Source organism: Theropithecus gelada, chromosome 4 (assembly GCF_003255815.1).
Source record: "Theropithecus gelada isolate Dixy chromosome 4, Tgel_1.0, whole genome shotgun sequence".
Classification (NCBI taxonomy): domain Eukaryota; kingdom Metazoa; phylum Chordata; class Mammalia; order Primates; family Cercopithecidae; genus Theropithecus; species Theropithecus gelada.
Window position 1 is genome coordinate 123,823,193 of NC_037671.1, and position 25,422 is coordinate 123,848,614.

Here is a 25,422-nt window from a genome sequence, read left to right on the forward strand (position 1 = left end):
TTAATGAACACTTCATGTCTAGTACAGGGATCGGTCTGTCTTGCATCTGCTACAGCTATGGCTCAGGTAACACTGAAAAGAAAGTAGTAAGTGACACAAAGAAATATTAACCATGCCAAGCTTGAAACGGAGTTCTTATACTGAAAGGGAAAAGCTTCCTAAGACCTGGACTTTGTCTTTCTCTGCTGACACAGGGTTAGACAAGTTGACCACGGCAAGTCTCCTTCAGCCATTACTATCATCATTTTCCAATGCTTACAGTGATGCATGCCTTAAAAAGAGATGTTCTACTCACACATTTCTTCTTATGGTCACATAAATTCCACGTCCCTTCCACCATTTAGCCTGACACTACACAAATAAGGAACTGTCAAAAATTATAAATACAAAAAACTATAATTTGGAACATTTATAAAAACCAGCATTGTACTAATGTTTATCTATTTCCAGGTATTCAGATCACATTAATTCAAAAATTAGGTTCACTTCTGTCTCTATAAAAATAGTCTCCAAACAGTGTGTCATCACCCATTGGCAGGGCAGAAGGCTGTTTTGTGAAACTATTCTTTCAGTTAAATATACATTTGTGTGTGTGTTCACCAGAGCACAATGTAAGATATAATCTTGTGTTGTGACCACTGTTCAAAAGAATTTTGAAAGCCATTGCTAGGCACAGACTCTTTAAAATGTGTAAGATAATAAATTACAAATCCAGTTTAGATTTCCTTATCTTTGTAGATTTATTCTTTTCTCAATGAATAATGCTCAGCTTATTCTTTCACTTAGCCATGGGATTAGAACTTCAAGTCATTTACTTATTACTCTAAGTTTGTGACCTGCTGTATTTTACATACAATGTTTACCAAAAACCAACGAAACACATAGTCAAGGGATTAGCTTCCTTAACATTTCAACGTCTTTATCATTTTAGTTCAACTTTATCAGAGATAATCAGGAAGAATTCTCAAAAATGTCTCTGAAAAAGAAAATTTAAATTGACAGTAAGAGTCAGGGAACATGTGTTTTGCCTTTCTGCAAACTTAACTAAAAATTAAATTGTGGGGATATCAATGACTTAAACTGTGGCGAACATCTCTACTGAGTTAAATATTGACTTAAACTGAGATCAGTACTTACTCAAATAAATCTTATTTGGTGAAATGGAAAGTCAAGAGTTATCTTGATATTTGAATGAGAAATACTCATTAGTGACTTAAACAACAGTCATTTCAGCAGTAATGTGTCTGTGCATCCTAGACAACTGGTAATAAACAGCCACAATTAAGTATTTGGAATTGCTGGTCCACTCATTAAATAAGTTAATATAGACAATAAAAAACTTTCCTTCAAAAGCAAAAAAGAAGAACTTATGATGATTACAGATTTGTAGTAGTTTACAGACAAGCTAATTTTTTTTCAACAGCAAACCATTCTCTTCCCTCCATCCTCACCTCTATGCACCAAAAAAATGAATAAAGAGAAAATGAATATATTTATATAAAATAATAAAAATATAACCAAATATTTTACTACTAATAAATATAACCCCAAATCTTTTCATCAAATTGTATGCTTCAGAGTTGATTATTTAGTTTATGATCTAATGATTTAACTCAACAATTAAGGAAAAGAAAAATGCTTCTATAAACAATGTAATTTAAATGATCAATTATCTTAACACATCTCCCTTACACTCCCATATTTACAGACATCTAAAATTGCAGTTAGGCAGTTACATATCTCATAAAGTGAACCTGAATAAACTTTACCAATTATATTCTAACAAATCTGGTTTAAAAAGTGTTTAAATTGTCACTGATAAAAGAAAAAAAAATTTAGTGACAATTAAAAGTCATCCCCTCCATTCAAAAGGGTTTTTTTCCTTCACTAATATTAGCATTTTAAACACATTTAAATTTTTCAAGGCTACATCAGTTAAATTAAGTAGTGCTTATTACAACACTGCCTATGCAAAAAACAAAGAATGGGGCAAAAAGCCTCATCTGTTTTCATCATTGTTATAATAGCAACAAAGCAACATATTTTGTAATTAACATAAAGCCTTTAATAACGCTGCAAACTAATCTTACCTTATAAAATAATTAAATTATGTGTTTATGGTAAAAAATAATTTCTGACATACAATTAACCATTATATGACTATTTTGACACTATTATTTACTAATCACTAATTTTGCATACGCTAAAAGCATTATCCTAATCAATCCACTCCCTCGTGTGAATTCATTTACTCATTCAAATATTTATGAGCTAAGAACTATGATTCATGCTTTTCAGTCACACCTTATAAATACATAGAGGTATTCCTTAACAATACCAATTTACCATTCTGAACATCCTACTCCATAATACACCACCAAAAACAAGTACAAACACAGAAAGTAAACTATTTATTATCACATGTAATAAAATTCACATAGCCAATAAAAATCTTGCATCAGAACTAAAAATCCACAATAAAAATAAAGTTAAAACCTGGGATTCTCTTATGAGTCTGCATATGTAATAACTGGTGGTGAATGATATTAAAATCCTGCAATATCCAGTGCCCTCTGCTGGAAGTTGTGAAACTGAAGAACTGTCTTCATCACCTGCAACTGAACTGATAGGTGACCCTGGGCAAGTCGCCTGCCTCATCTAGCTGCCTCACTGACTGGATCTTTGAAGCAAACAGAATGGCCTCTTCAAAAATCTATCTGAAAAGCCCCAAAGGGGGAATGCTGCCAGTTTCACTGCTGATAATGAGGATGCCACAAAAGTCATGCAGTCTTTCCCTATGTCTGTCTGAGTTCCCACAGAGCTCTGGGGTAGAGGTGATCAGCACCAAATCATGCTGCTAGTTCCACTAGTCAGTATCTGTTATTTATCTGCCATGTTTAACGCAAAGATACTACTCTGCAACATTTAAATAATTCTAGAAGTCACAAGGAAATAGGATTCTGATTAAGGTGACACGTTAAAAATCATAAGACAAGGAAATAACAAAAGACAGTTCTCTGCCCAGAAAAATCAGGCAAGAACAATGTCAGAAAAAAAAAATAATAATTCATCCTCAATCTATCTCCACAGGGAGACACATCACATCAGAGCACAAGATATAACATGGCATTTAAATTCTTAAAATCTGTTTCAAAATCATTTTTGGCCTTACGTATTTTTAAACAGATGAAGATTTCTTCTAGAAATGGGTGAAATGACCAGATTTTTCTAGATATAAAAATCATCAAATATTAAAATCCTATAAAAACTCCCTTTCTCTATGTTTTTACAAAGTAGTAAATTTTAAATGGCAACATTTTAATTCAGTGTGCCTCTTATTTCAATTTGATAGCACTGTGGCATGTAAGTGAGGGATATAATTACTGGTAAAGCATTTCTTTCAATTCAATAACAAAGAAAGGAAATGTCCTTAAAATATTATTGCTAACATTCTAAAAATGTCAGCTGAACCTTTATAAATTCAACAATCTTTATCCCAACCCTTCTTTAGGAATACTTTTACCATTTAAAAATGATGTACTTCCTACCTGCTTTCTTGCCTGCGGTAATCTGGCTGCTGCTCTACTCTGATCATCGGCTTCACCATTCCCCGCTCGGCTGTGCTAGAGGCAGATGATACTCTGTCGCTGTCCAGCCTAGTGGTGCTCTACATGGAGAGAAAGCACAGTGCGTTTAGAAGCCCACGCAGACCAACCAAGCCTGACACTCAGTGTCGCAAGCAGAGATCTGATACGGGGCTGCCAAGCAGGGCAGGCAAGAACACAGACCAGGAAATAACAGAGCAATGCTGGGGACACTATGTCCACAGGGAGTGCCCACTAGGAGTTGCCTTTAAAACACAGGCATGTAAAGCTGGTATAAACACACAATGATTTTTCCAAAAGTACATTAATAGTAATTCGATTCCAACAAATTATTTTAAAATCAGGATAAGAGATAAGAAAATATGTATAATATGAAGAGGCAGGGTCTTTTTAAAGTTCATTATTTTTCAGAACAGATTTAGAAATCCTACTCCTTACAGCTCAATACCTAATGAATTCAGTACAGAAACTGGCTTGTTTCTTGCCCTTAACACCGGGGAAAACACATATTATATGGTAACCCAATCCTGTACATTTAAATACTTCTACAAAGTATACAATTCTAACCATTTGTATGGAATTTGCAGGCAGACAAAAGGATGAGTTACCTACATTAAGAAAATCACCAGGAAACAAAAAATTTTATACAATGAAATTCACTGTAGAAAAAAATTTCATGTAAAATTTCTTATTACATCTGCTTAGTGTAGAAACTGAGTACAAGTAGTACATAAAAAATTATGTTTCTCTTACCACCTAGCGATTATTACTGCACTGTACATATCTTTCTAGCTTTTCATATTTCCCATAAATGGGATTACACAATCTTCCTGATAAAACACTTTTTCAGACATTATAAACATCTTACAATACCACTTATTTTTATATTACAGACTTGTAATGGCTGTATAACATTTTGTTGTCTATTCCTCATACTTCATTAAACCAATGCTTTATTACATCATTTAAAATGTTCATCACACACAGCGACAAGACAATTGTGCTTGTAAATACGCATATATTCACACACAATGAATCCTTCCGTAAGAGACATTTTTTTCCCCCTTTGAGACGGAGTCTCGCTCTGTCGCCCAGGCTGGAGTGAGTGGCGCGATCTCGGCTCACTGCAAGCTCCGCCTCTCAGGTTCACGCCATTCTCCTGCCTCAGCCTCCTGAGTAGCTGGGACTACAGGCGCCCGCCACCATGACCGGCTAGTTTTCTGTATTTTTAGTAGAGACGGGGTTTCACCGTGTTAGCCAGGATGGTCTTGATCTCCTGACTTTGTAATCTGCCCGCCTCGGCCTCCCAAAGTGTTGGGATTACAGGCAAGAGCCACCACATCCAGCCCATAAGACAGATTTATAGAAACACAATTGCTGGTCGATGGATGGCAATACTATTTATACTATTAAAAAACTATTATAAATGACTAGTAATAGGGCAATGGATAAAGAAGTTACAGCATGTTTATGTGCTTACATACTACAGAATGGTTTTCATGTGTTTTTTAAATGACTTTTAAGTACTGAAAAATGCTCACAGAGTAACAGCTGAAGAAAGATGTGTGTGGAGACAAACATACCCAATCGTGTTAAAATGCATACATGTACATACAGACACATACCGGAGTTCAGAAAAGGACCCCTCACGACGTTACTACCAAAGGTCAACTATAAATTGTGGATGAAGGATTTTCATTTCTACTTTTTTCCTCTATTTACCAAGTCTTCTTTGTGGACTACACATTTTTTTAAGAAACGAAAATTTTTATAAAGACAGTTCTCTTCGGCTCATTCAATTATTCATGAGATGGTTCCCAAGAGTCTTCTACACAGCAGGCATTTTTTAAGAAAAGTGCAACAGAAATACAGCAATGACGTATGAAACAGGAGCACCCCTTGCAGAGTTCACATTCTACAGTCAGTCAGCAAACAGAGCAAGCATTGGATGGTAATAAAGGCTACATAAATAACCTACATCAGGTGTTGTGACAGTGACAGGATGCTCAGGGACAACCTCTGTTCAGGAATGTGGCTTTAAGCTGAGGTCTGAGACAAGAAGGGGCCACGGTGTGAAAAGCAAGGACAAAAGCACAACCACTAGCACAAGAAAGGCCTTCCAGTGGGAGGAAAGAGGCAGGCAGGGGCACAGAACAGAAGCCCTGTGCGGCCTGAGTGAGCAGCAGAGACACACTGAGAGGGAGGCAGGCTCAGGGCATAAGGGGCTGAGCAAGCCAGGGGAAGACTGATATACGGGGTGAGAAGCCACCAGGGGCTTCGAAAGCAGAACAGTAACTAGAAATCTAATTTACATTTTTTAAATGTGCGCTGGGTAGAATGGAAGAGGCTGCTCTTGGGGCCATGTGGACCTCCCGCTGCGTGATGGCTGCAGCCTAAGCCAGGGAGGCAGAGGAACGAACCCCTGCACGCAGAGGTTGAGAGAAGGAAAGGACCAACTGGGAACAGGGGAAGAGGTTTCCGTTGTGCTGCAGATGATAGTATCGTCTTGTAAGGTGGGGAAGGATCAGGGAAAGTTTGTTAAGAAAGAAAATCTAGTTTTCTTTTAGCTAGGTTTAATGTGAAATATGTACAGGATACGTAAGTGGTATGTCAAGTAAATCTTTAGAGATATGAGTCAGGGCTGGGTGTGGTGGCTCATGCCTGTAATCCTAGCATTTTGGGAGGCCTAGGCAGGCAGACTACCTGAGCTCAGGAGTTCAAGACCAGCCTGGACAATATGGTGAAACCCCGTCTCTACTAAAAATACAAGAATTAGCCAGGCATGGTGGCGGGTGCCTGTAATCTCCGCTACACAGGAGGCTGAGGCAGGAGAATCACTTGAACCTGGGAGGCAATGGTTGCAGTGAGCTGAGATCACGCCACTACACTCCAACCTGGGAGACAGAGTGGACTCTGTCTCAGAAAGAAAAAAAAAGAGAGAGAGATATGAGTCTGGAGAGGTTAGAACCAAATGTACACATTAGTGGATAATCAACACTAGATGGTATTTAAACTCAGGCATCAGGGTAAGCTCACCTAACAAAGATGCAGAAAGAGAACAGATTGGTGTTCTACCTCTGAAACCTTGGCCCTCCAAACTTTAGGAGTGAAGCATTAGAGGAAGAGGTACCAACAAATCAAACCAAGGAGAAACCACTACTAGGTAGTTTACAGGAGGGTGATACCCTAGAAGCCAAAAGAAGAAAGTACATCAAGTACGTGGTAGTGGCCTAGCTAAAAACTCCTGCAACAAGTATGACAGGGCAAAATATGTGCCAGATTTGGGACTTGGGAGGTCATCAGTCTCCCTGACAGACAGTCCCTATGGAGGGAGGGGCAAGAATGAACAGGAGCAGAGGAAAGAACATAAGAGTTTGGAAGTAGAGGGAGCAAGCATAGATGAATTTTTTTTTCAAGAAGCTGTGTAGCAAACAGGAGTAGAAAAATAGGGTCAAAACTGGAGGGGTATGAAGAGTTTTCTGAAAGAGAAGACACTGTAACATGTTTTGATTCTGATGAGAACACTCCAGGATCACAGGAGTTTGTGGCACACGGCATTCAGTGAATCACTCCTTGAGTAGTGCCTTCCCCCTGAATCTGGACTGGGCCCCTATTTGCTTTAACCAATGAAAGGTAGAGGAAACGGGGTTGTGTCAGTTCTGGGCCTAACACTCAAGAAGGCCTGGCAGCTCCATGGTTCTCGTGAGGCGCCACAACACTATGACTTCTGGCTGCCCCAATGGGACAAACGGTCCCATGGAGAGGACGTGAGATGGCACAGAGAGAGGGTCAGTGGGCCCTGCACTCCAGCCACTGGCCATCAACTGATCTCCTAGGTGAAGGTGGTCACACCAGTCACCACCAGCAAGACCAGTAAACAAACTGCCCAGGTGAGCTCAAACCAGATTGCACAATGGTAAACAAACAAAATGGCTGCTGTTTAGCCACTATGTTTTAGAGTGGTTTGTTATCCAGCAACAGAGAATGAAAATGAGAAAGGAAATGAACTGATTATTCCAGAGACAAGGGGTCATTATGGAAGCGAAGTGTCTGAGGTTAACTGATGAACAGGATTTAGCACCTGAATTGAGGCTCATAAAAGCAGGAGTGTGTTAAGGGTGCTCTAAGTCAGGCTAACGACGCAGGAGAAAGCCTAGCACACACAGAGGCTCTGCTTCATCCTGGCTTCAGAGAAAGGAATGGTCTGCTTTCTTTCTTTCATGTATCACTAACAAACAACACAGCAGATTAGGACAACCCACATTTGGGGCCACTGTGAAGTCTGTTTTCACAAAGGTGTTTTATAAGCGCACATATTACCAGTTTACAGGAGTCCCCCTTATCTGCAGTTTCACTTTCTACAGTTCAGTTACCTGAGGTAAGCTGCAGTCCGAAAACAGGTGAGTACAATAAAATAAGATATTTTGAGAGAGGAGATAGAGACCAAATTAACATATGTCTTATATGAGTATATTGTTATAATAGATATTGTTTCATTTTATCTTTAGTTATTGTTGTTAATGTCTTAGTGTGCTTATTTCATAAATTAAACTTTATCACAGGTACACACATACAGGAAAACAACATAGTATCCATAGGGCTCTGTACTATTCATGGTTCTAGGCATCGACTGGTGGTCTTGGAATGCATCCCCCACAAATAAGGGGAAACTACTGTATTCATCCATGGTGTCCTATAGCAAGCACACTTCTATCAGGTAATCCGTAAACACCTACCTTGCTTGTTGGTAATGCTGTCCCACTATGAATATCTCCTCCCAAATCAAAAGTTGTCTCCTGAACAATTCTGATGGGACAAAACAAGAAACACACTGACTTAATAACATTCCAATGACAGGCAGAGTCTCTTTTTAATACACAAGGAAGAACTAAGAGGCCAAATGTTCAAAGATTTTTAAGAAATTGCTCTATTTTCAGCACATGAACTTACAGAATTAAAAAAACACCTTATGAACTTTCTTTGCTGGTATATACTCAATATTCCCAGGATCTTTTTTTTTTTTTTTTTTTTTTTTTTGAGATGAAGTCTCACTCTGTTGCCCAGGCTGGAGTGCAGTAGCGCGATTTTGGCTCACTGCAACCTCCGCCTCCTGAGTTCAAGTGATTCTCCTGTCTCACTCAGCCTCCCGAGTAACTGGTATTACAGACAAGCACCACCACGCCTGGCTAACTTTTGTATTTTTTGTAGAGATGGGGTTTCACCATGTTGGCCAGGCTGGTCTCAAACTCCGGACCTCAGGTGATCCGCCCACTTCAGCTGTGAACTTTACAAATAAATATATGTGATAACGCACCAAGTATTCATCTTGGAGAAAGATATTAATTCTAAATAGTCACATGTGGCCCAGTGTGTAAGGTCTGGGTGGCTAATCAAAGGCACACGTGGAACAAAACAATGGGAAATGCCAAGCAGGGAAGACCACGTGGGTTGATGTTTGTGCTTCAGGAAGAAAGCCTACACTCTGGGGGAGTTTTCAGTTGTTCTAAGCAGCATGACTGAAAAGTAGATAATGAAGTGGCTTAACAGTATGTGTTAAAAAGTAAAATCAAAGGAGAAGTCATATTCCCTACCTACAAAAAAATTTTACTAGATAGTCATTAAGAAAGGCTGGCTGTTTTCCCTCACTAAGCCCATAATGCAAGTCTTCAGAAAAGCACTAGGTGGAGCTAAAATATTCTGAATTCCTTAAGAGATCTTAATGTGTTTCATTATTAGTCACAGAAAAGAATATTTCAAAAAATTTTATAATCTTAGTTACACTGAATAATTACAAAGAACAATATGTTTTTTTCACAAAACAAAAGGTACTGTTTTAGTATGTTGGCTAAAAAACCAAAGTTTAAATATAAACAATTTAAAACCAGTGAGAACTTCCAATTAAGACAAAGTCAAGACCTTTCTTCTTTCCTCTAAAACCAACCCAAGTTAACAACGAACCGAAATCACAAACTTCTTTGATATTTTTTAAAAATTGAAACAAAAAATAAAAAGTCAAGTTATCTATGAATAATCTGAATTACTTTAAGTATAATTAAAATATTTTAAATCTTAAGGTTAATCTATTTACCCAGGTTTATGTCTCGGGCCCTTAACCATCAGGCCTCCATCCACAGATCTTTTTGCAAGAGCATGATCCTGACTGGGGTCCACAAACTTAAATACATGGGATGCCCCAAACTGCACTTTCATGCCACTCTGCAGCATGGTGGTTTCCGAGATGCGCTGGCCTTCCACATAGGTTTCTGCGTCCATACTTCTGGGCGTCACAGTGACCACTCCATCCATGTTGGTGAGGTCACAGTGATGGGGCTGAATTCCTGGGCCAAACAACTGGAAACAGAGGGAAACCAAAGAAACTCCCATCGTGAAGCTCACAGCATTTAAACACAGAGTTTTAAAACTGTGAGTACCCCTTTTCAGATAAATATAACCTAGTAAGATCTGGATTTTTTAGTGCCTTTGAAAGTGGATTTCCCTCAATAGCATAAAAATAAACTGTCAAAAAAAAAAAAAAGTCAAAACAATCAGACCTTTTATTTTTATTATCCAGTGACTTAAGGCATACTGTAACTTTGTATTAAAAGACATACAGTCGGCCGGGCACGGTGGCTCACGCCTGTAATCCCAGCACTTTGGGAGGCTGGGATGGACGGATCATGAGGTCAGGAGATCAAGACTATCCTGGCCAACATGGTGAAACCCCGTCTACTAAAAATACAAAAATTAGCCAGGCGTGGTGGTGCGTGCCTGTAACCCCGGCTACTCAGGAGGCCGAGGCAGGAGAATCGCTTAAACCAGAAGTCAGAGGTGACAGTGAGTCGAGATCGTGCCACAGCACTCCAGCCGGGTGACAGAGCGAGACTGCCTCCAAAAAAAAACATACGGTCATCTCAACCAATATTTGTTGGATGGTTAATGGACAAATCTATACAGATCATTATGATTAAAGATTCCTATCTATTTTATCATTTTTAGTGCTGTGCTAAGAAAGAAGAAATGATAGAACTGAAAATTACATCAACAATCTGAACCTATCATCTTACAAACTGAGAACATAAGTACAAAGCAAGGGTGATTTGCCTGAATTCAACTTCAAAGAAGTGACAAATCCTGACTTCATTTATTCAAAGAATGTGTTAAGCTCTGTTTTAAGTACTTGAGAACCGTATTAAGCTAAATTTAATTAGAATTTACCGAATGCTTACCGCTATGTGTGTCAGACCCAGTGATAAGCACTTTTGCATAGTTACATCCTGTAATCCTGAAATAGACCTATAAAATTATCATCACCATCTTTGAGAGAAAAGGAAGCAGTTTCAGAGCACTGTCATCACCAGCCCAAATTTCTAGAGGTGGAGCTTGAACATAAACTCACATTCTGCTGTTTTCACACTAAAGCAGAGAAAAGTGACCCAGAATAGATACATTATTTATATTTAAGTACAATGTGGTCTGTAATTCTAATTCCTTCTTTCACTACTACGTGGCAGGCTCTGTACAATACGTTATGCCTCCTGGAATGTCAGAGTTGCAGCAGGAAGCTCAGACTACGTACCTGGATAGAGCTGTCATCCAATTTTTCTGTACCAACTTCAGTAACACTTAACTGAAGGCGGTAAAGCTTTGGCTTATCTCTAGAGTCAGAACCATCTGCAAGAAGAGAAGGAAGACAACTGTATCTGCAAAGTCTAATATTATTGTCATGTTATTTCAAACAAACAAAAAGTTATCTCAGGCATTACAGCTCTCACTTCTCAGGATTTCTTTTCAAAGAATTCTCCAAACTTATGTAACACAATTTAACAAATTGGATACAGAAAATTCAAAATAAGAAATAAATTTATCAGTTTCTGGCATTAATTCCACCACATTCTTATTACATTAAATAAAGTCTTCTCTACCACTGCCCTGGATTTTTGTTAATGATTCTGAGGAGCAACTGTATTAGCAAAATGAAGCTCATCAAAGACACACGGGCCTTCCCTTTGGACCAGATCTTTTCCTGCAGTATTCTTGCTGCCCTCACGGCACACAACACAGCACAGGTTGGGGGCACAGCTGAATCACTGAGGGAGGTTTTTAAATGTACAATTCTCATGGCTCTCCCTAGACCTCCTGGATCAAAAGCCCTGGGGAGGAGGCCTAAGCATGTGTCCTCTGAAAAAGCTCCCCAAATAACTCCGTCCATTACTGATTAAGAATTACAGGTAAAAGTGGTTAGCTCCCTGGAGCAGAGCTGGCGTAAAAGGAAGACTGGGTTTTGTGGCTTTTTTTTTGTTTGTTTGTCATTTTATACCTTTATAAACTGTTGGAATCTTAAATTTATATGAGCATGTGTTTCCACGACAGGGAAGGGGTGAGGAGGAGGAGGAAGCTGCTCTGCCAAAGCCCTCTAGTCCCAGTACATCTAGACATGTTTTCTCATTCTTCACCTACTGTATCCCAGATGAGGACTATGTCACTTCATTATCTTAACTAAAAACGAGGTATCCTGATTTCAGAGTTGACATATGAGAAAATGTGCCTTCCAGAGCCCATGAATGATGATGCAACTGCAGAGCTTAGCGCCTGCACCACAGCCATGGCAGTCAGTCTAGTGTGGCAAGCATATCACACACCAAAGCTTAGGAAAAGGCCAAACCAGTAAGAGTCTCCCTGATCTGCTTTATGAGTGCCTTATAACTTTCCAACCCACTGATTCCATCACCTGTAAAAATCTCTAGTCACTGTGATTAGGAATGTAAGCTTTGAGAGCTTCACAGGTTAAACAGTTTGGAGAGTATGAGCGTGCACAGAGTTTCAGACTGCTAAAATCTCTCAGCAGTGGTGCCGCTAAACTCTCACAGACAAAAGACACCATAAAAATGCAAGTTCTGTTAGAACTGATGTTAATTTTAGGGTATACAAAGTTACATTCTAATGACAAAATTTTCTATTTCTGAAATACTCCATAATCTGTGACATCGAGTGAAGGTAAGATGAGACTGAAGTACCTGAGAGACACTGATGCCTAAAACCCATTACAAAATTGATTCATCATCTGTGCTGCTTCACATCATGTTGAAACATTTATTTTCAACTCTTAACTATTCCAATAAAGTCCTGATGTGAACAAGACATTAAAATCATCTGGGGCTTTTCCTGGACATAGTTAGTTCCCTTCCCAACCTGCTGAGTCCAAATCCTCCAGTTTACGACTTTGTGTGTTTCAACCACCAAAGGCAGTTCTAACGAACCCCCTTGGTAAAGAAATGTGTCCCTCTTATCTACTCCCGGAGCACCCCATTTCTGTTATATTAATTGTACCACTAACTGTATTGTATGATGATTTCCATCTACTTATCTCCCTTATCTCTGAGCTCCCTGGTGGCTAGGTTTAAAAAAAAAAAATCTTTTTTACCCTGGCACTGATCACTCCACATATGGTCCATAGTTAGCAATCAATGAAGACTTGATGTGTCAGCAGTGAATATTTATATAAAAATAAAGAAAACTGAATGCAATACAGTCACAGAGAAATGACACAAAGAAAGCAAAAGCAGTAAATAAGTAATCATGTGTGAAACAAGAACATTTCAATGCAAAGTTAAAAATAGAACATTAAAAATGTGTTTAGAGATGAAAGAAAAATTCCCATCCACAGTCTTCCAAATTCTGAATGCTTCTGACAGGTCTCCTGTGAGACAATAAAGAGGCATCACACACCTTTCTACATCAACGGATTTCAAAATAGAGAAAGGGAGAAAGAGAAGCTGCTTTCTCAGTCTCTCCCTTTTCCTCACTTCACTATGGTAATAGTGATCTGTCAACAGATAGATTAGAAATAAACATCCTTCCTAGGCTCTCTTTTCTTATTACTTCACAGTAGTAACAGGAAACCATAGTTAAAGCTGTTACAGATTTTGAAGAACCTAAATGGTGGCCACAGGATTTAGCAGATAAAGGGATGTTTGGTTTGAGCTGGGGAGGAAAGGGAGAGTGTAACAGCCCATTCCCTCTCCTCATTAGAAGGACAGTTATCTCACAGGGAGTAACATACAAAACTGTTGCCAAAAACAAAAATCCCAAATTTTCTCCCCTTCCTCAAAGAGTATTCCACAAATAGTCAATTTCTGCCCAAAGTGCCTGAGTCTCTTTCTTCTCCATAGATAATGATAATAAATCTGGAGCACCTTGACGAGCAGGGACAAATCTAAGTAACCCCACAACAAACAGTAACAGCACTGCTACCAGAAAGTTTTCCTGGTCTACAGATGAAGGGAGGCAGACTGGCTGAGCACCACCCAAGGAGTGCTTTGAAACAGCACTCTGTCTTTACTCCCCAGCATCCCTCCACAACCAGTGCTGCTTTTGCTTTCAGTTCCTTCCCAGGGTGAACCTGGTAAAATAAAGATGCAAAATAAGCTTCCAGTAAATGAAATGAGTTCTAGATATGGAACACTTACTAGGTACAAATAAAATGACAGTACATCAAATTTCTTAAAATAGTTTATTTATATCAACTAAAAAACTGATACATAAGATATTTGGTCATTCAACACTATTTTGCCCATGAGGTTCTGTTAGTGCTTTAGTTACAAAAGTAGTAGTAAGCATAGCATTACCTTCATAAGTGTGATAGTTGTAGTAGGCAAAGTGATTCCTTCTCCCTGGGATTAAGACACATGCCAGGACCCAGGTGAAGGCAGCATCAGCAGGACAGAGACCATGCAGAACACGCGGAATAGGGGAGGAGGAGAAGAGACGCAGAGGGTGAACTTCAGTGAGACACATTTCAAAGGAAGAAAAGGTACACTTCACCCATCAGCTTTTGTGAGGACAAGGCTATACTAGTGCCCCAGTCAGTGTTTTAGAAACCAGTGCAGACTGTTAAGGGAAACCACAGGACAACAGGTGAGTCACCAAGCAGCAGGACAGCAACAGTGAGTTAATCATATAAAGGGCTACCACCCCACTGGGCTGATTTCTTCTGTTTAAAGAACACATTCAAATCCAAAGCAAAGAATGAAATAACGTATTTGCTCCCCATTCCTCCAAATGACAATGTTGAGCTCATGACCACATCTCAAAAACTCCTAACCACACCCAGCAGAACTTCAGCATTGAGGATATAATGCTTGGCTGACAATGTGCCCAGGGGAAATACAGTACTTATCCATTCATAAAAAATCATTATGGATGGATATTATTTTCTCATAAATGGCAAAGAGATCAATTTCATTCAGCATGCTGACTAAATGACATCATGACTTAGTGAAAGAACATGGCTTTGGTGCAGGGAAGACCCTGGCCTTGCATTCAGGCTTGCCACTAACCCCTAGGTCACCCCTAAAATAGTGGTACCAGACCAGAACTTCAGACGTGTGGAACAAGTTAAGCTATCCCATAAGCACAGGGCTCACGAGAAGTCGGGACTAGAGGCAGAGTCACTTGTCACATGGCACTGTGTGTGATTCCCTCCCGCTGTGTGAATTACCTGAAGGCAGGAACGAACTTAATCCTTTTGTATCCATTGCTTTGCCTAAAGTAGAAGGGTCAATGAATGCTGACTGAAGGCAGCAGAGAGCCATGAGGAATGCAGTGTATTAATAACCATGTAACAAATGCTGTTGCCAGTATTTGGTGAAAAGTAGTACAGAACTGTGATCTACTCTACACCTACAAAAAAATATTCTATATATTTGATTACCTGAGAGACTATACGTATGAAAGAAGCAGTCAAAATAACAATTCTCACTAGAAGAGAACTTCCCAAGGTGAAGGGCTTTGATGTGTTTTGGTGCTCTGCCTCCAAGGCCCAGATCTGACACACAACACGTGTCAGTAACTATTCATCAAATGCACAAGCCAATGAGTGAATTCTCATCCTGTCTCTGCTATACCAAATCAACTGTCCATTACTCATTTGAAAATTATTCTGTCAGCTGCTATTTATCAATTTCTCTAAGGACTTAACACTCTTAAATCCTCAAAAATTTGGATTTGGAGAACAATCATTAGTTTCTAGAATTTAATATAAAATTTTAAAGGGCAAACCCAACACCCGAAAAAGAGCCTAAAAATTTTTAAGTTCAAAAACTAATGACTGCTTCACAGTTGCCATTCATGATCTCAGATAACCAAACACCACACATTATAGACACACAACAATACTGGGATGTGTTTCCAAACTACAGTGAGATAACGTAACTTTCAATAAACTTTCCACCCGGAGAACTGAGGTTAGCAACACCAATATATTCCTCACAAATAGCTAATCAATTAATTTTTTTAAAGTCCTGAAGCATAAGTAAGTATAAAAGCTACTACCTAAAGCCACACTGCCACTAACTGTGGCATCAAAATGATACCATCACTTCCTGTATTTATATAACCTACTCTACCATGAGACTGTTGGACAACAAATATCGTATCTAATCATTAGTTAACTACAATAACCTAACTGTAAGAAACTAAAGAAACCTTGTAAATAAAAATAAACTCTCAAAAATCAAAGAATAAAAAATGTAATTCACGTTCATGGAGCCATATATCATACACATAACTGGTTCAATTTTCTGCTAATTTGCGATTACTAAATCGGGCTTTCTTTCAATGCAGCTTGGGATGCGGGTGCAACACTCTGATCTTCACAGTATTGTATAATGCAGGTCACATAACAGCATTTAATAATGAAATAAGGAATGAAGTAATGTTAACTGAACGATGAATGTCATGTACAGCATACATATGTGCAAATATACACTCCACCTAGGAATGTGTGTGTAAAACACTTCCTTAAGAACGCCCACGTATTTCTCTACTCAATGGCTAACTTGAAACAACAGCTTTGGCGTATTAGAGTTCTACAAACAAAACACTTAGAGGACTTGTGAAAATAAACGTAGTCTGTTATTTTAAAATCAAATAGCCTTCCTCTTACTAAGATGGGTTTCTTAGATATACAATTTAAAGATATTCTTTTTAGATACTGTCCATGCATCAGAAACAACAGTTAGACACACAGACACACACACCTTTATGAAATCTGCCCGTAAAAGGGGTAAATATCAATTTGTCAACTTTAGTAGATTAACTATTTTACTAAAGTTATCTTTGGAAAAAAAATTAAGGGATTAAAATAATTTAAAACTGTCTATACACTGGTTAAATTTTGTTTCTTAATACTCATTTTTGTCCATGTGAACCATTTTTACGTAAATACATACATATTTTATAACCTTAAGTTTTTAAAGAAATAAATGTTACCTTATGAGAGTTACCTCTTTAAAAAAAAAAAAAAAAAGGCTAAAAATATTAAGTCGGCCAACAGAAGACTACCTGAAGATGCATTAGAAAGTACAAAGATTTACAGCTAAAAATGCACATTAATAATATGTGCTGGTGTGACCATCTTTCTCACCTGGGCTTAACTCTACTAAATAGGGCAGCTTCTCCGGAGGAAGGGCGGAGCCATAGCCAGACCCATCAGCTCTCTCCTTTCCCTTGGGTGTCTTGCCTTCCAAGTGTTTCTTGGTTTTCTTTGGGATGTGGTCTGGTGGCCTCCTCTTCAACTGAAAGACTAAAATCCCTAGAACAGCAGCATGGAAAATCATCAGGCAGACTCAGCTTGGTCAGGATGGCCAGCTGACTGGCAGTCAACTGTGCAAAGCTTTCTCAAGAAGATGCGTGTAATTTAGGAACATCTGCCAAGGAATCAGTGAGTAAAGCTTACCCAATTTATACTTTTACTCAACAGAGGAAATATTAGTAGCCTCTTGGTGTGTTTGAAAAGTTCTAGCAAGCAATTTCCAAAGAGTATTCTAAATTAACAGCTACCTAAAGATATCATAAGCTTGAAAAACAACACATCAATTTAAGAATAAATGCTTACATTAGTAAACATTCATATATATATAAAAACCACATTCACACACAAATACACATATGAAAATGTACTTTTAGGGTGATAAGTACACCAAAATCTCAGAAATCACCACGAAAAAAACTTATTCATGTAACCAAATACCACCTGTTCCCACAAAAGCCTATTGAAATAAAACAATAATTCTATTACTAACAAAATAAATATGTATATTTTTAGTTGACCTGATTTTTATTAAGTTCAACTTAAAGAATTAAAGCAATTTGCCTTTAATAAAATTTTAACTTCATACTGTTTTTAAAAAGTACTAAACACGTGTTTTAAGGAGGATAGAAATTTGCTTGCTGAGAAAGATTTTTTGGTGTTTTAAAACTACCAACCTACATTCCATATTGACACGATTAAACGGCAATATATTTTTATGTCGTTATTAATGCAAGGCCCTCTAGAGAGTTAACAGTTAACTTATGACGTGAATTTGAAAGAAAACCACATTTTCTTAAAAACACAGCTTTAAACTTTGACTGCTTTGAAATAATTAGGGAAAATTGTTTCAGTAATGCTAAGTGTGAATTCATTATCTGAAATAACTAAATCACTGGACAATCTATAGGGTTACAGAAGTCATTTTCTCTATCACAAAAATTTGTCCAAACATCGCACAGTTAATCTGGTCAGCATGAAATGTGTTATCTACTACTGGTAGATACCAATAATCTTCTGCTTCTTGCTGTAGTGCTAATATTCTAGTTTCTTCATGAGATGTGTGATTTACCTGCAGTATCACCATTTGTTCAGTGTCTAACACATGAGACTCAGATAAGCTGAGTATGGTCTTAGGGACAATAGCATCACTCAGGAATCATCAAGCAAGTAAATGAAGGAGGCAGAAAGCTCTAAAGCAAAAAGCCATCCACATGGAGAAACCCTATCTCTACTAAAAATACAAAATTAGCGGGGCATGGGGGCGGGCGCCTGTAATCCCAGCTACTTGGGAGGCTGAGGCAGGGGAATTGCTTGAACCCGGGAGGTGGAGGTTGCAGTGAGCCGAGATCGCGCCATTGCACTCCAGCCTTGGTAACAAGAGTAAGACTCTGTCTCAACAACAACAACAACAAGGCCATCCAAAAATATTTACGTACACATCTCCTACATCATGTGGTAAGGTGAACACCTGGTATATCATGTAGGAATCTGGTGTAAGTAATCCTTTAATAAGGTTACTACCTTTGTCACTTGGCCATTCCCTGAAGATTTGTAAAGGACACTCATCATCGTCAAGAATAATTTCTTTAGCACCCTTTTCATCAGAATGCTGGGCTCCAGGAGGAAGCATAACCTAAAAAAACAAAAATAATTAACTGTGAATGTGCCAAAGTAACTAGGTTAGCAAGTACTTAAAAGAATACATTTATTGCTTTTGAATGAATAAAATGTCACTGTAGAATTATATTAATCAAGCACTAGAAACAATTCTCACTCATCATCAAAATAATCATCAATAAAAGTGAAAGGTAATAGTCTACAATAAAAAGCTAAGCCAGCTGATTTGGCTGCTTTTAATCACCTGGTCCCTAAAAAGAGCTAGACTGAATATTTTTTTTTTTTACAACCTTTTATATGGAAAGGCAGTATGTAATGGTTAACTTCCGCATAATTTCTTCACTATTGCAAATTTCAATATCTCTAGTCCTTAAACCACCTTTTCACATTCAAAGAATTGTTTTTATAAAGTGGGTTCATACAATATGTGATCTCTTAGGATAACCACCACACAACAAGCCAGAATAGTTTTCGTTTGCTTGTAAATAATCTCTTTATGATTAAATTTTAATCAGACCATTTAGATATATTACAGGGCAAGTAGTCATTCATTCAACAAATGCTTTTAACCACCTGCTTCAATATACTGTATTCACTGAACTCTTAAAAATTCATAATGCTGCATTACTTTTTTATTATGTTTTTAGTAGAGCCAAACAATTTTTTTAATCATCTAAGAAAGCCCCCAAAACACTGTAATATGGAGGAGAGTGGGAGATGATGGTTGTCCAACATTCTTCTAGACTTTGAGCTGGTGCTTCATCTTCACTCTTCACGCACTGCTAACATGAACCAAAACAGGATTAGAGAGAATAAGAAAAGAAGGCCAAGTCACTGGCATGTGAACATTACTTGCAACCTGTAATTAATGTAATGATGTTATCTTAATAGACCTCACCACCCAAATGTATCCTCATGCTCACATACCAAATGGGTTAGACTCTTCTACAGAACCTTGTAATTTCTCTCTACACTGCTTCAATTACCTTAAAAAGACAAATAGACTATAACATACCTTATCATAAATTAATCAATCTTTCTTCATAGTGTTTCATATTAAATTCAGTATCTTGGCTCAGAACATATACTACTTCAGGATCTGACCTTCACTCATCTCTTTAGTCTCCATTGTTATCAAACATTTAGAGCCAAGTCACATGGAACCAGAATTCTCACACTTGGTGACATATATCATGCTTCCATGACCCCTCCTGCCCCAACTTTCAAGTCTAATAACATCCATTTATCCTTCAGCTTAAGTACAACTTCTCTAGAAATCATTCAATGATTTTCATTCTAATAGAAAAGCTCCCTGTTTTTCTATTTCTATTTCTTCGTCTTTCTGTCTCCCTTTATTATAAGCTCTAACGGCAGCTTCTTCTTATCCCAGGATAATATCTAACAAGGAGAAAATTTATTGAATAATTAAATAGATAAAATAATGAATAAAGAATATGAAAACAGCTATAATTTATAAAATGGCGAGCTGGGCCAGGCGCAGCGTCTCATGCCTGTAATCCTAGCACTTTGGGAGGCCGAGGCAGGTGGACTGCCCGAGCTCAGGGGTTCGAGACGAGCCTGGGCAACACAGTGAAACCTCGTCTCTACTAAAAAATACAAAAAATTAGCCGGGGATGGCAGGTGCACTTGTAGTCCCTCAGCTATTCGGGAGGCTGAGGCAGGAGAATGGCTTGAACCCAAGAGGCAGAAGTTGCAGTGAGCCGAGATCACGCCATTCCACTCCAGCCTGGGTGACAGAGCGAGATTCCATCTCCAAAAAGAAAAACATAAAAATAAAAAAATAAAAAGGCAAGCTGAGAAGATAAAGAATTTCAAGGCAAAACAATAATTACCTCCTGATTTGTATTGCCTAATCTTGTAAAAGAAAACTGGTTAGGAAATAATAGAACAGAAAACCAAAACCAGAAGAAACACTCAAAGGAAATTATCAAATGATTTCACAAGGGACTGTCAATAAAATCCCAAGATAGGCTTTTATAACTTTAAAACCCCGATTAAGGTGCTCCTTCACTTTCTCATTTTCATCAGTAAAAATGAACCAAAAATTACTGAAAGGAAACAGATGTTACAAAGTTTATCAGATGCAATTTTATAGAACAGTTTATTATTAAATAGACTTATATACACTTATCAACATAAATATTCCCTTGGCAAATACTGGAGCAACACCATGTATCAGATGCAACACTAGACTTTTTTTTTTTTTTTTTTTTTAAATAGAGCCTCGCTCTGTCACCCAGGCTGGAGTGCAGTGGCGCGATCTTGGCTCACTGCAACCTCTGCCTCCCGGGGGTTCAAGTGATTCTCCTGCCTCAGCCTCCCAAGTAGCTGAGATTACAGGTGCCCGCCACCATGCCCAGTTAATTTTTGTATTTTTAGTAGAGACGGGGTTTCAAGTTTCTGCCCTCAATATTCACGCAACAGATGAGGGACACAGATCAGAAAGCATCAGGCCTCTGTTCAGTAGTACAGACCCTATGTACATTGCTGTTTTACTAATAGTATTCTGACTTAGGAAACGTTGTACAGCAGTTACTAATCAATTGTAAGTATAAGGAACACTTAAAAAACCATCATATCCATGGACTTAATTATTCTATATGTAAATTATGTCTCTTATATACACAGTCATGCTTGCTACATAGTTCTTATGAACAGATAAGTGATTATCGTATGAGGCCCAGGATTATAACAGAGCTCTCCTGTACTTCAAGTAACTGTCAGGGCAACACACCACAATGTCCTCTAGCTCAGGTATTTTTCCTTCAGAGACAATGTACAATTACCTTGACTATACAATCTTACAACCTTACCCCATCAACAGCCTACAAAATATGGCAGAATTTCTCCTTCAGAGAGAATGCACAATTACCTTGACTATACAACCTTACCCCATCAACGCCCCACAGAGTATGGCAGAACTCTAGTTCATGACAGTGTTTCTTTATCTATGGATTATCATTTAGAAGTATAAATTTTAAAATTTCACTTCTGAGACGACCATTTTCCTTCAATTTTATCAATATTATTTCTTACTACTTCCTACTAAATAAAGGCCAAAGAAATAAAAAGGTGCATCAAATTACCAAATACCCATGCTCATCTATCTTCTCCCTTCCCCACAACGAAATGGGCTTTGCTATATTTCTTTCTGATTCTGAATAACACAAAAAGCACAAGAAAAAAAAAAAAAAACTACTGTGAGGTAACTATATTTTTGTGACCAAACTTTCAATAATTATCTTTATGCATTTATTTTATGTGATTCAGATCTTAATCATTTAACACATTTTAAAAGTCTTTGCCTCCCTCTTTCCCTCACTCAGTTTGAAAGATAGTATCTTTTCTATGCATTTACCTTTCTCTTTGCTCATGTAAACATATACACAGCATTGTGTTATCTGGTTTTGTTTATGATGACTGGGTATTTGTAAATGTACAGGCATACCTTGCTGCTTTATTATGCCTCAAGGATATTGCTCTTTTAAGAAAAAACAAATACAAGATGAAGGTTTGTGGCAAGCCTGCGTTGAGCACGCCTACTGGTGCCATTTTTCCAACACCATGTGCTCACTTTGTGTCTGTGTGTGTGTTAATTCTCACATTACTTCAAACTTTTTCATTATTATTATTAAATCTGTCATGGTGATCTGTGATCTTTGATGTTACTAGTGTTTTCAGGTGCCATGAACTGCACCCATGTAAGATGGCAAGTTTAACTGACAAATGTGTGTGTTCTGAATGTTCCACTCCCCATCTTTGCCTCTCCTTGGCCCTCCCTATTCTATGAGACATAGTAATATTGAAATTAGGCCAATTAATACCCTAAAATGGCCTCTACGTGAAAGGAAGAGCTGCACGTCTCTCACTTTAAATCAAAAGCTAAAAATTTATTAAACATAGTGAGGAAGACATGTTGAAAGCAAAGACAGGCAGAAAGCTAGGTTTCTTGGTGCCAGTCAAGTTATGAATGCAAAGGAAAACTTCTTAAAGGAAATTAAAAGTGCTACTCCAATGAACACATGAATGATGAGAAAGAGAAACAGCCTTATTGCTCATATGGAGAAAGTCTGAATGGTCTGGATAAATGACCAAATCAGCCACAACATTACAGCCAATTCTACTTTAGAGCAAGGCCCTAACTCTTCAATTCTATGAAGGCTGAGAAAAGTGAGAAGAGAAAAGTCTGAAGCTAGCACAGGTTGATTTGTGAGGTTTAAGAAATGAAGCCATCTCCATAAAATAAAAGTGCAAGGTGAAGCAGCTGATGGAGAAGCTGCAGCAAGTTCTCCAGAAGATCTAGCTAAGATCATTAATGAAGGTCACTACACTAAACAACAGATTTTCAATGAAGCTGAAACAGCCTTCTATTGGAAAAAGCAGCCATCTAGGACTCTCTAGCTAGAGAGGAGAAGGCAATGCCTGGCTTCGAAGCTTCAAAGAACAGGCTGATTCTTTTGTTAGGGGCAAATGCAGCTGGTGACTTTAAGTTGAGGCCAACGCTCACTTACCTTTCTAAAAATTCTGGAGCTTTTAAGAATTATACAAATCAACTCTGCCTGTGCTCTATAAATGAACAACAAATCCTAGATGTCAACACATCTATTTACAGCATGGTTTACTATTTTGAGCCCACTGTTGGGACCTACTGCTCAGAGGAAAGAAGAAAAAAAAAAAGAAAAAAAGAAGAACACTTCAAAACTACTACTGCTCACTGACAAGGCACCTACTCACCCAGGCTCTGTGGAGAGGTACAAGATTAACACTGTTTTCATGCTTACGAAAGCAACGCCCACTCTGCAGCCCATGGAACAAGGAGTGATTTTGACTTTTGAGTCTCATTATTTAAGAAATACATTTCATGAGGCTATAGCTGCCACAGATAGTGATTCTCTGATAAATCTGGGGTGCAAACCTGGAAAGTATTCACCATTCTAGATGCCATTAGAACATTCGTGATTCATGGGATAAGGAAAAATATCAATACTGACAGGAGTTTGGAAGAAACTGATTCAAATCCTATGGATGATTTGGAGCTGTTCAAGACTTCAGTGAAGGAAGTAAATGAAGATGAGGTGAAAACAGGAAGAGAACTAAGATTATAAATGGGGTCTGAAGATGTGACTGAAATACTGCAATCTCACGGTAAAACTTGAACAAACAAGGAGTTGCCTCTTAGGAATAAGCAAAGAAAGTAGTTTCTTATGGAATCAACTCCTGGTGAAGATGCTGTGAACGCTGTTGAAATGAAAACAAAGGATTTCAAATATTATATAAACTTAGTTGATAAAGCAGTGGCAGGGGTTGGGAGGGCTGACTTCAATTCTGAAAGAAATTTTACCGTACATAAAATGTTATCAAACAGTACGGTATGCTACAGAGAAATATTTTGTGAAAAGAAGAGTCGATCAATGCAGCAAACTTCATCTGTTGTATTTTAGGGAGTTGCCACAGCCAACCTAACCTTCAGCAACCACCACCCTGGTCACTCAGCGGCCATCAACATCCAGGCAAGCCCCTGCACCAGCTAAAAGATTACAACTTGCTGAAGGCTCAGATGATCGTTAGCATTGTTTAAGCAGTAAAGTATTTTTAAATTAAGGTAGGTACATTTTTTCTTAAACACAATACTACTGCACACTTAATAGACTACAGTATACTAAAAGCATAACTTTTATATGTATTGGGAAACCAAAAAACTCGTGTGACTCCCTTTATGGTGATGCCAGATTTACTGTGGCGGTCTGGCACCAAACCTGCAACATCACCGAGGTGTGCCTGTATATATCTCCAGGTCACCCCGTAGAGATCTAATTGACGTTGCAGAGCAACACGTCACTGAGTAGCAGACGCACTCCTTAGTGCTGGGCTTGTTGTCTGCTCTTTTATTGCTATGCACAAAATACTGCAAAAATAAATGCTCATAGAAATATCCTCAGGAATGTACTGGATATTTGTTTATTTTAGATGTCACAACTAATATTTACCACCATATTTCTAAACAATGTGTCCTTAACTGCTATTTACGTTCAGTTTTGGACATTATCTCCAATCTCGAGTGTGTGCCGTTCAGGACTACTGCAGAGGAATCTTCCGGACTTTCCTTCCCCACCATCTTTGGGAATTCCCTTCTCATATAGATTCTATTCTTGAATTCTCCCTCTCTCTCTTTCTTGGCCTACTCCATCATTCTGCTGGACAATGTCCTCCAGCACTTTTTTGAGATAGGGCACGTGTGAGGTAAATTTTTGTCTTGCATGTTCTGAAATGTCTTTATTCCATCCACCTAACACTTGGTTGACAGTCTGGATTGGAAATCATTTCACTCTGCATTTGAAAGTACATGGCAGGCCAGATTCCATAGTTACTGTTGAGAAGTCTAGCATCAGTCTTACTCCTAAAACCTTTACATGTAACTTGAATCTTTTGAATCATTCTTTTTAACACTAGTTTTCTGCAATTTCAAAATAATAAGCTTTGGTTTGGGTCTTTGTCAAAGCAATTGTACCATTATTCAGTGGGCCTTTTCAACGTAGAAATTAAACTCCCTCAGTTCTGAGAGAGATTCTAGCAGTATTTCCTTGATAA

At 38.2% G+C, this 25,422-nt stretch overlaps 1 protein-coding gene across 6 annotated transcripts in view; it reads right to left on the reverse strand.

Moving 5' to 3' along the window:
- AFDN (afadin, adherens junction formation factor) overlaps positions 1–25,422 on the reverse strand; it is a 141,859-nt gene that overhangs the window by 59,972 nt on the left and 56,465 nt on the right. For 4 of the 6 annotated variants that reach the window (XM_025382805.1, XM_025382804.1, XM_025382803.1 and 1 more), the window contains exons 7-13: positions 18,718–18,829; positions 17,029–17,196; positions 14,231–14,275; positions 11,182–11,276; positions 9,694–9,956; positions 8,342–8,411; positions 3,549–3,667 (exon numbers count right to left, since the gene is read on the reverse strand). In XM_025382805.1, the coding sequence (XP_025238590.1) occupies positions 3,549–3,667; positions 8,342–8,411; positions 9,694–9,956; positions 11,182–11,276; positions 14,231–14,275; positions 17,029–17,196; positions 18,718–18,829 (872 nt within the window). The remainder of the gene's footprint in view (positions 1–3,548; positions 3,668–8,341; positions 8,412–9,693; positions 9,957–11,181; positions 11,277–14,230; positions 14,276–17,028; positions 17,197–18,717; positions 18,830–25,422) is intronic. The other 2 variants (XM_025382806.1, XM_025382808.1) reach the window with 1 other exon arrangement.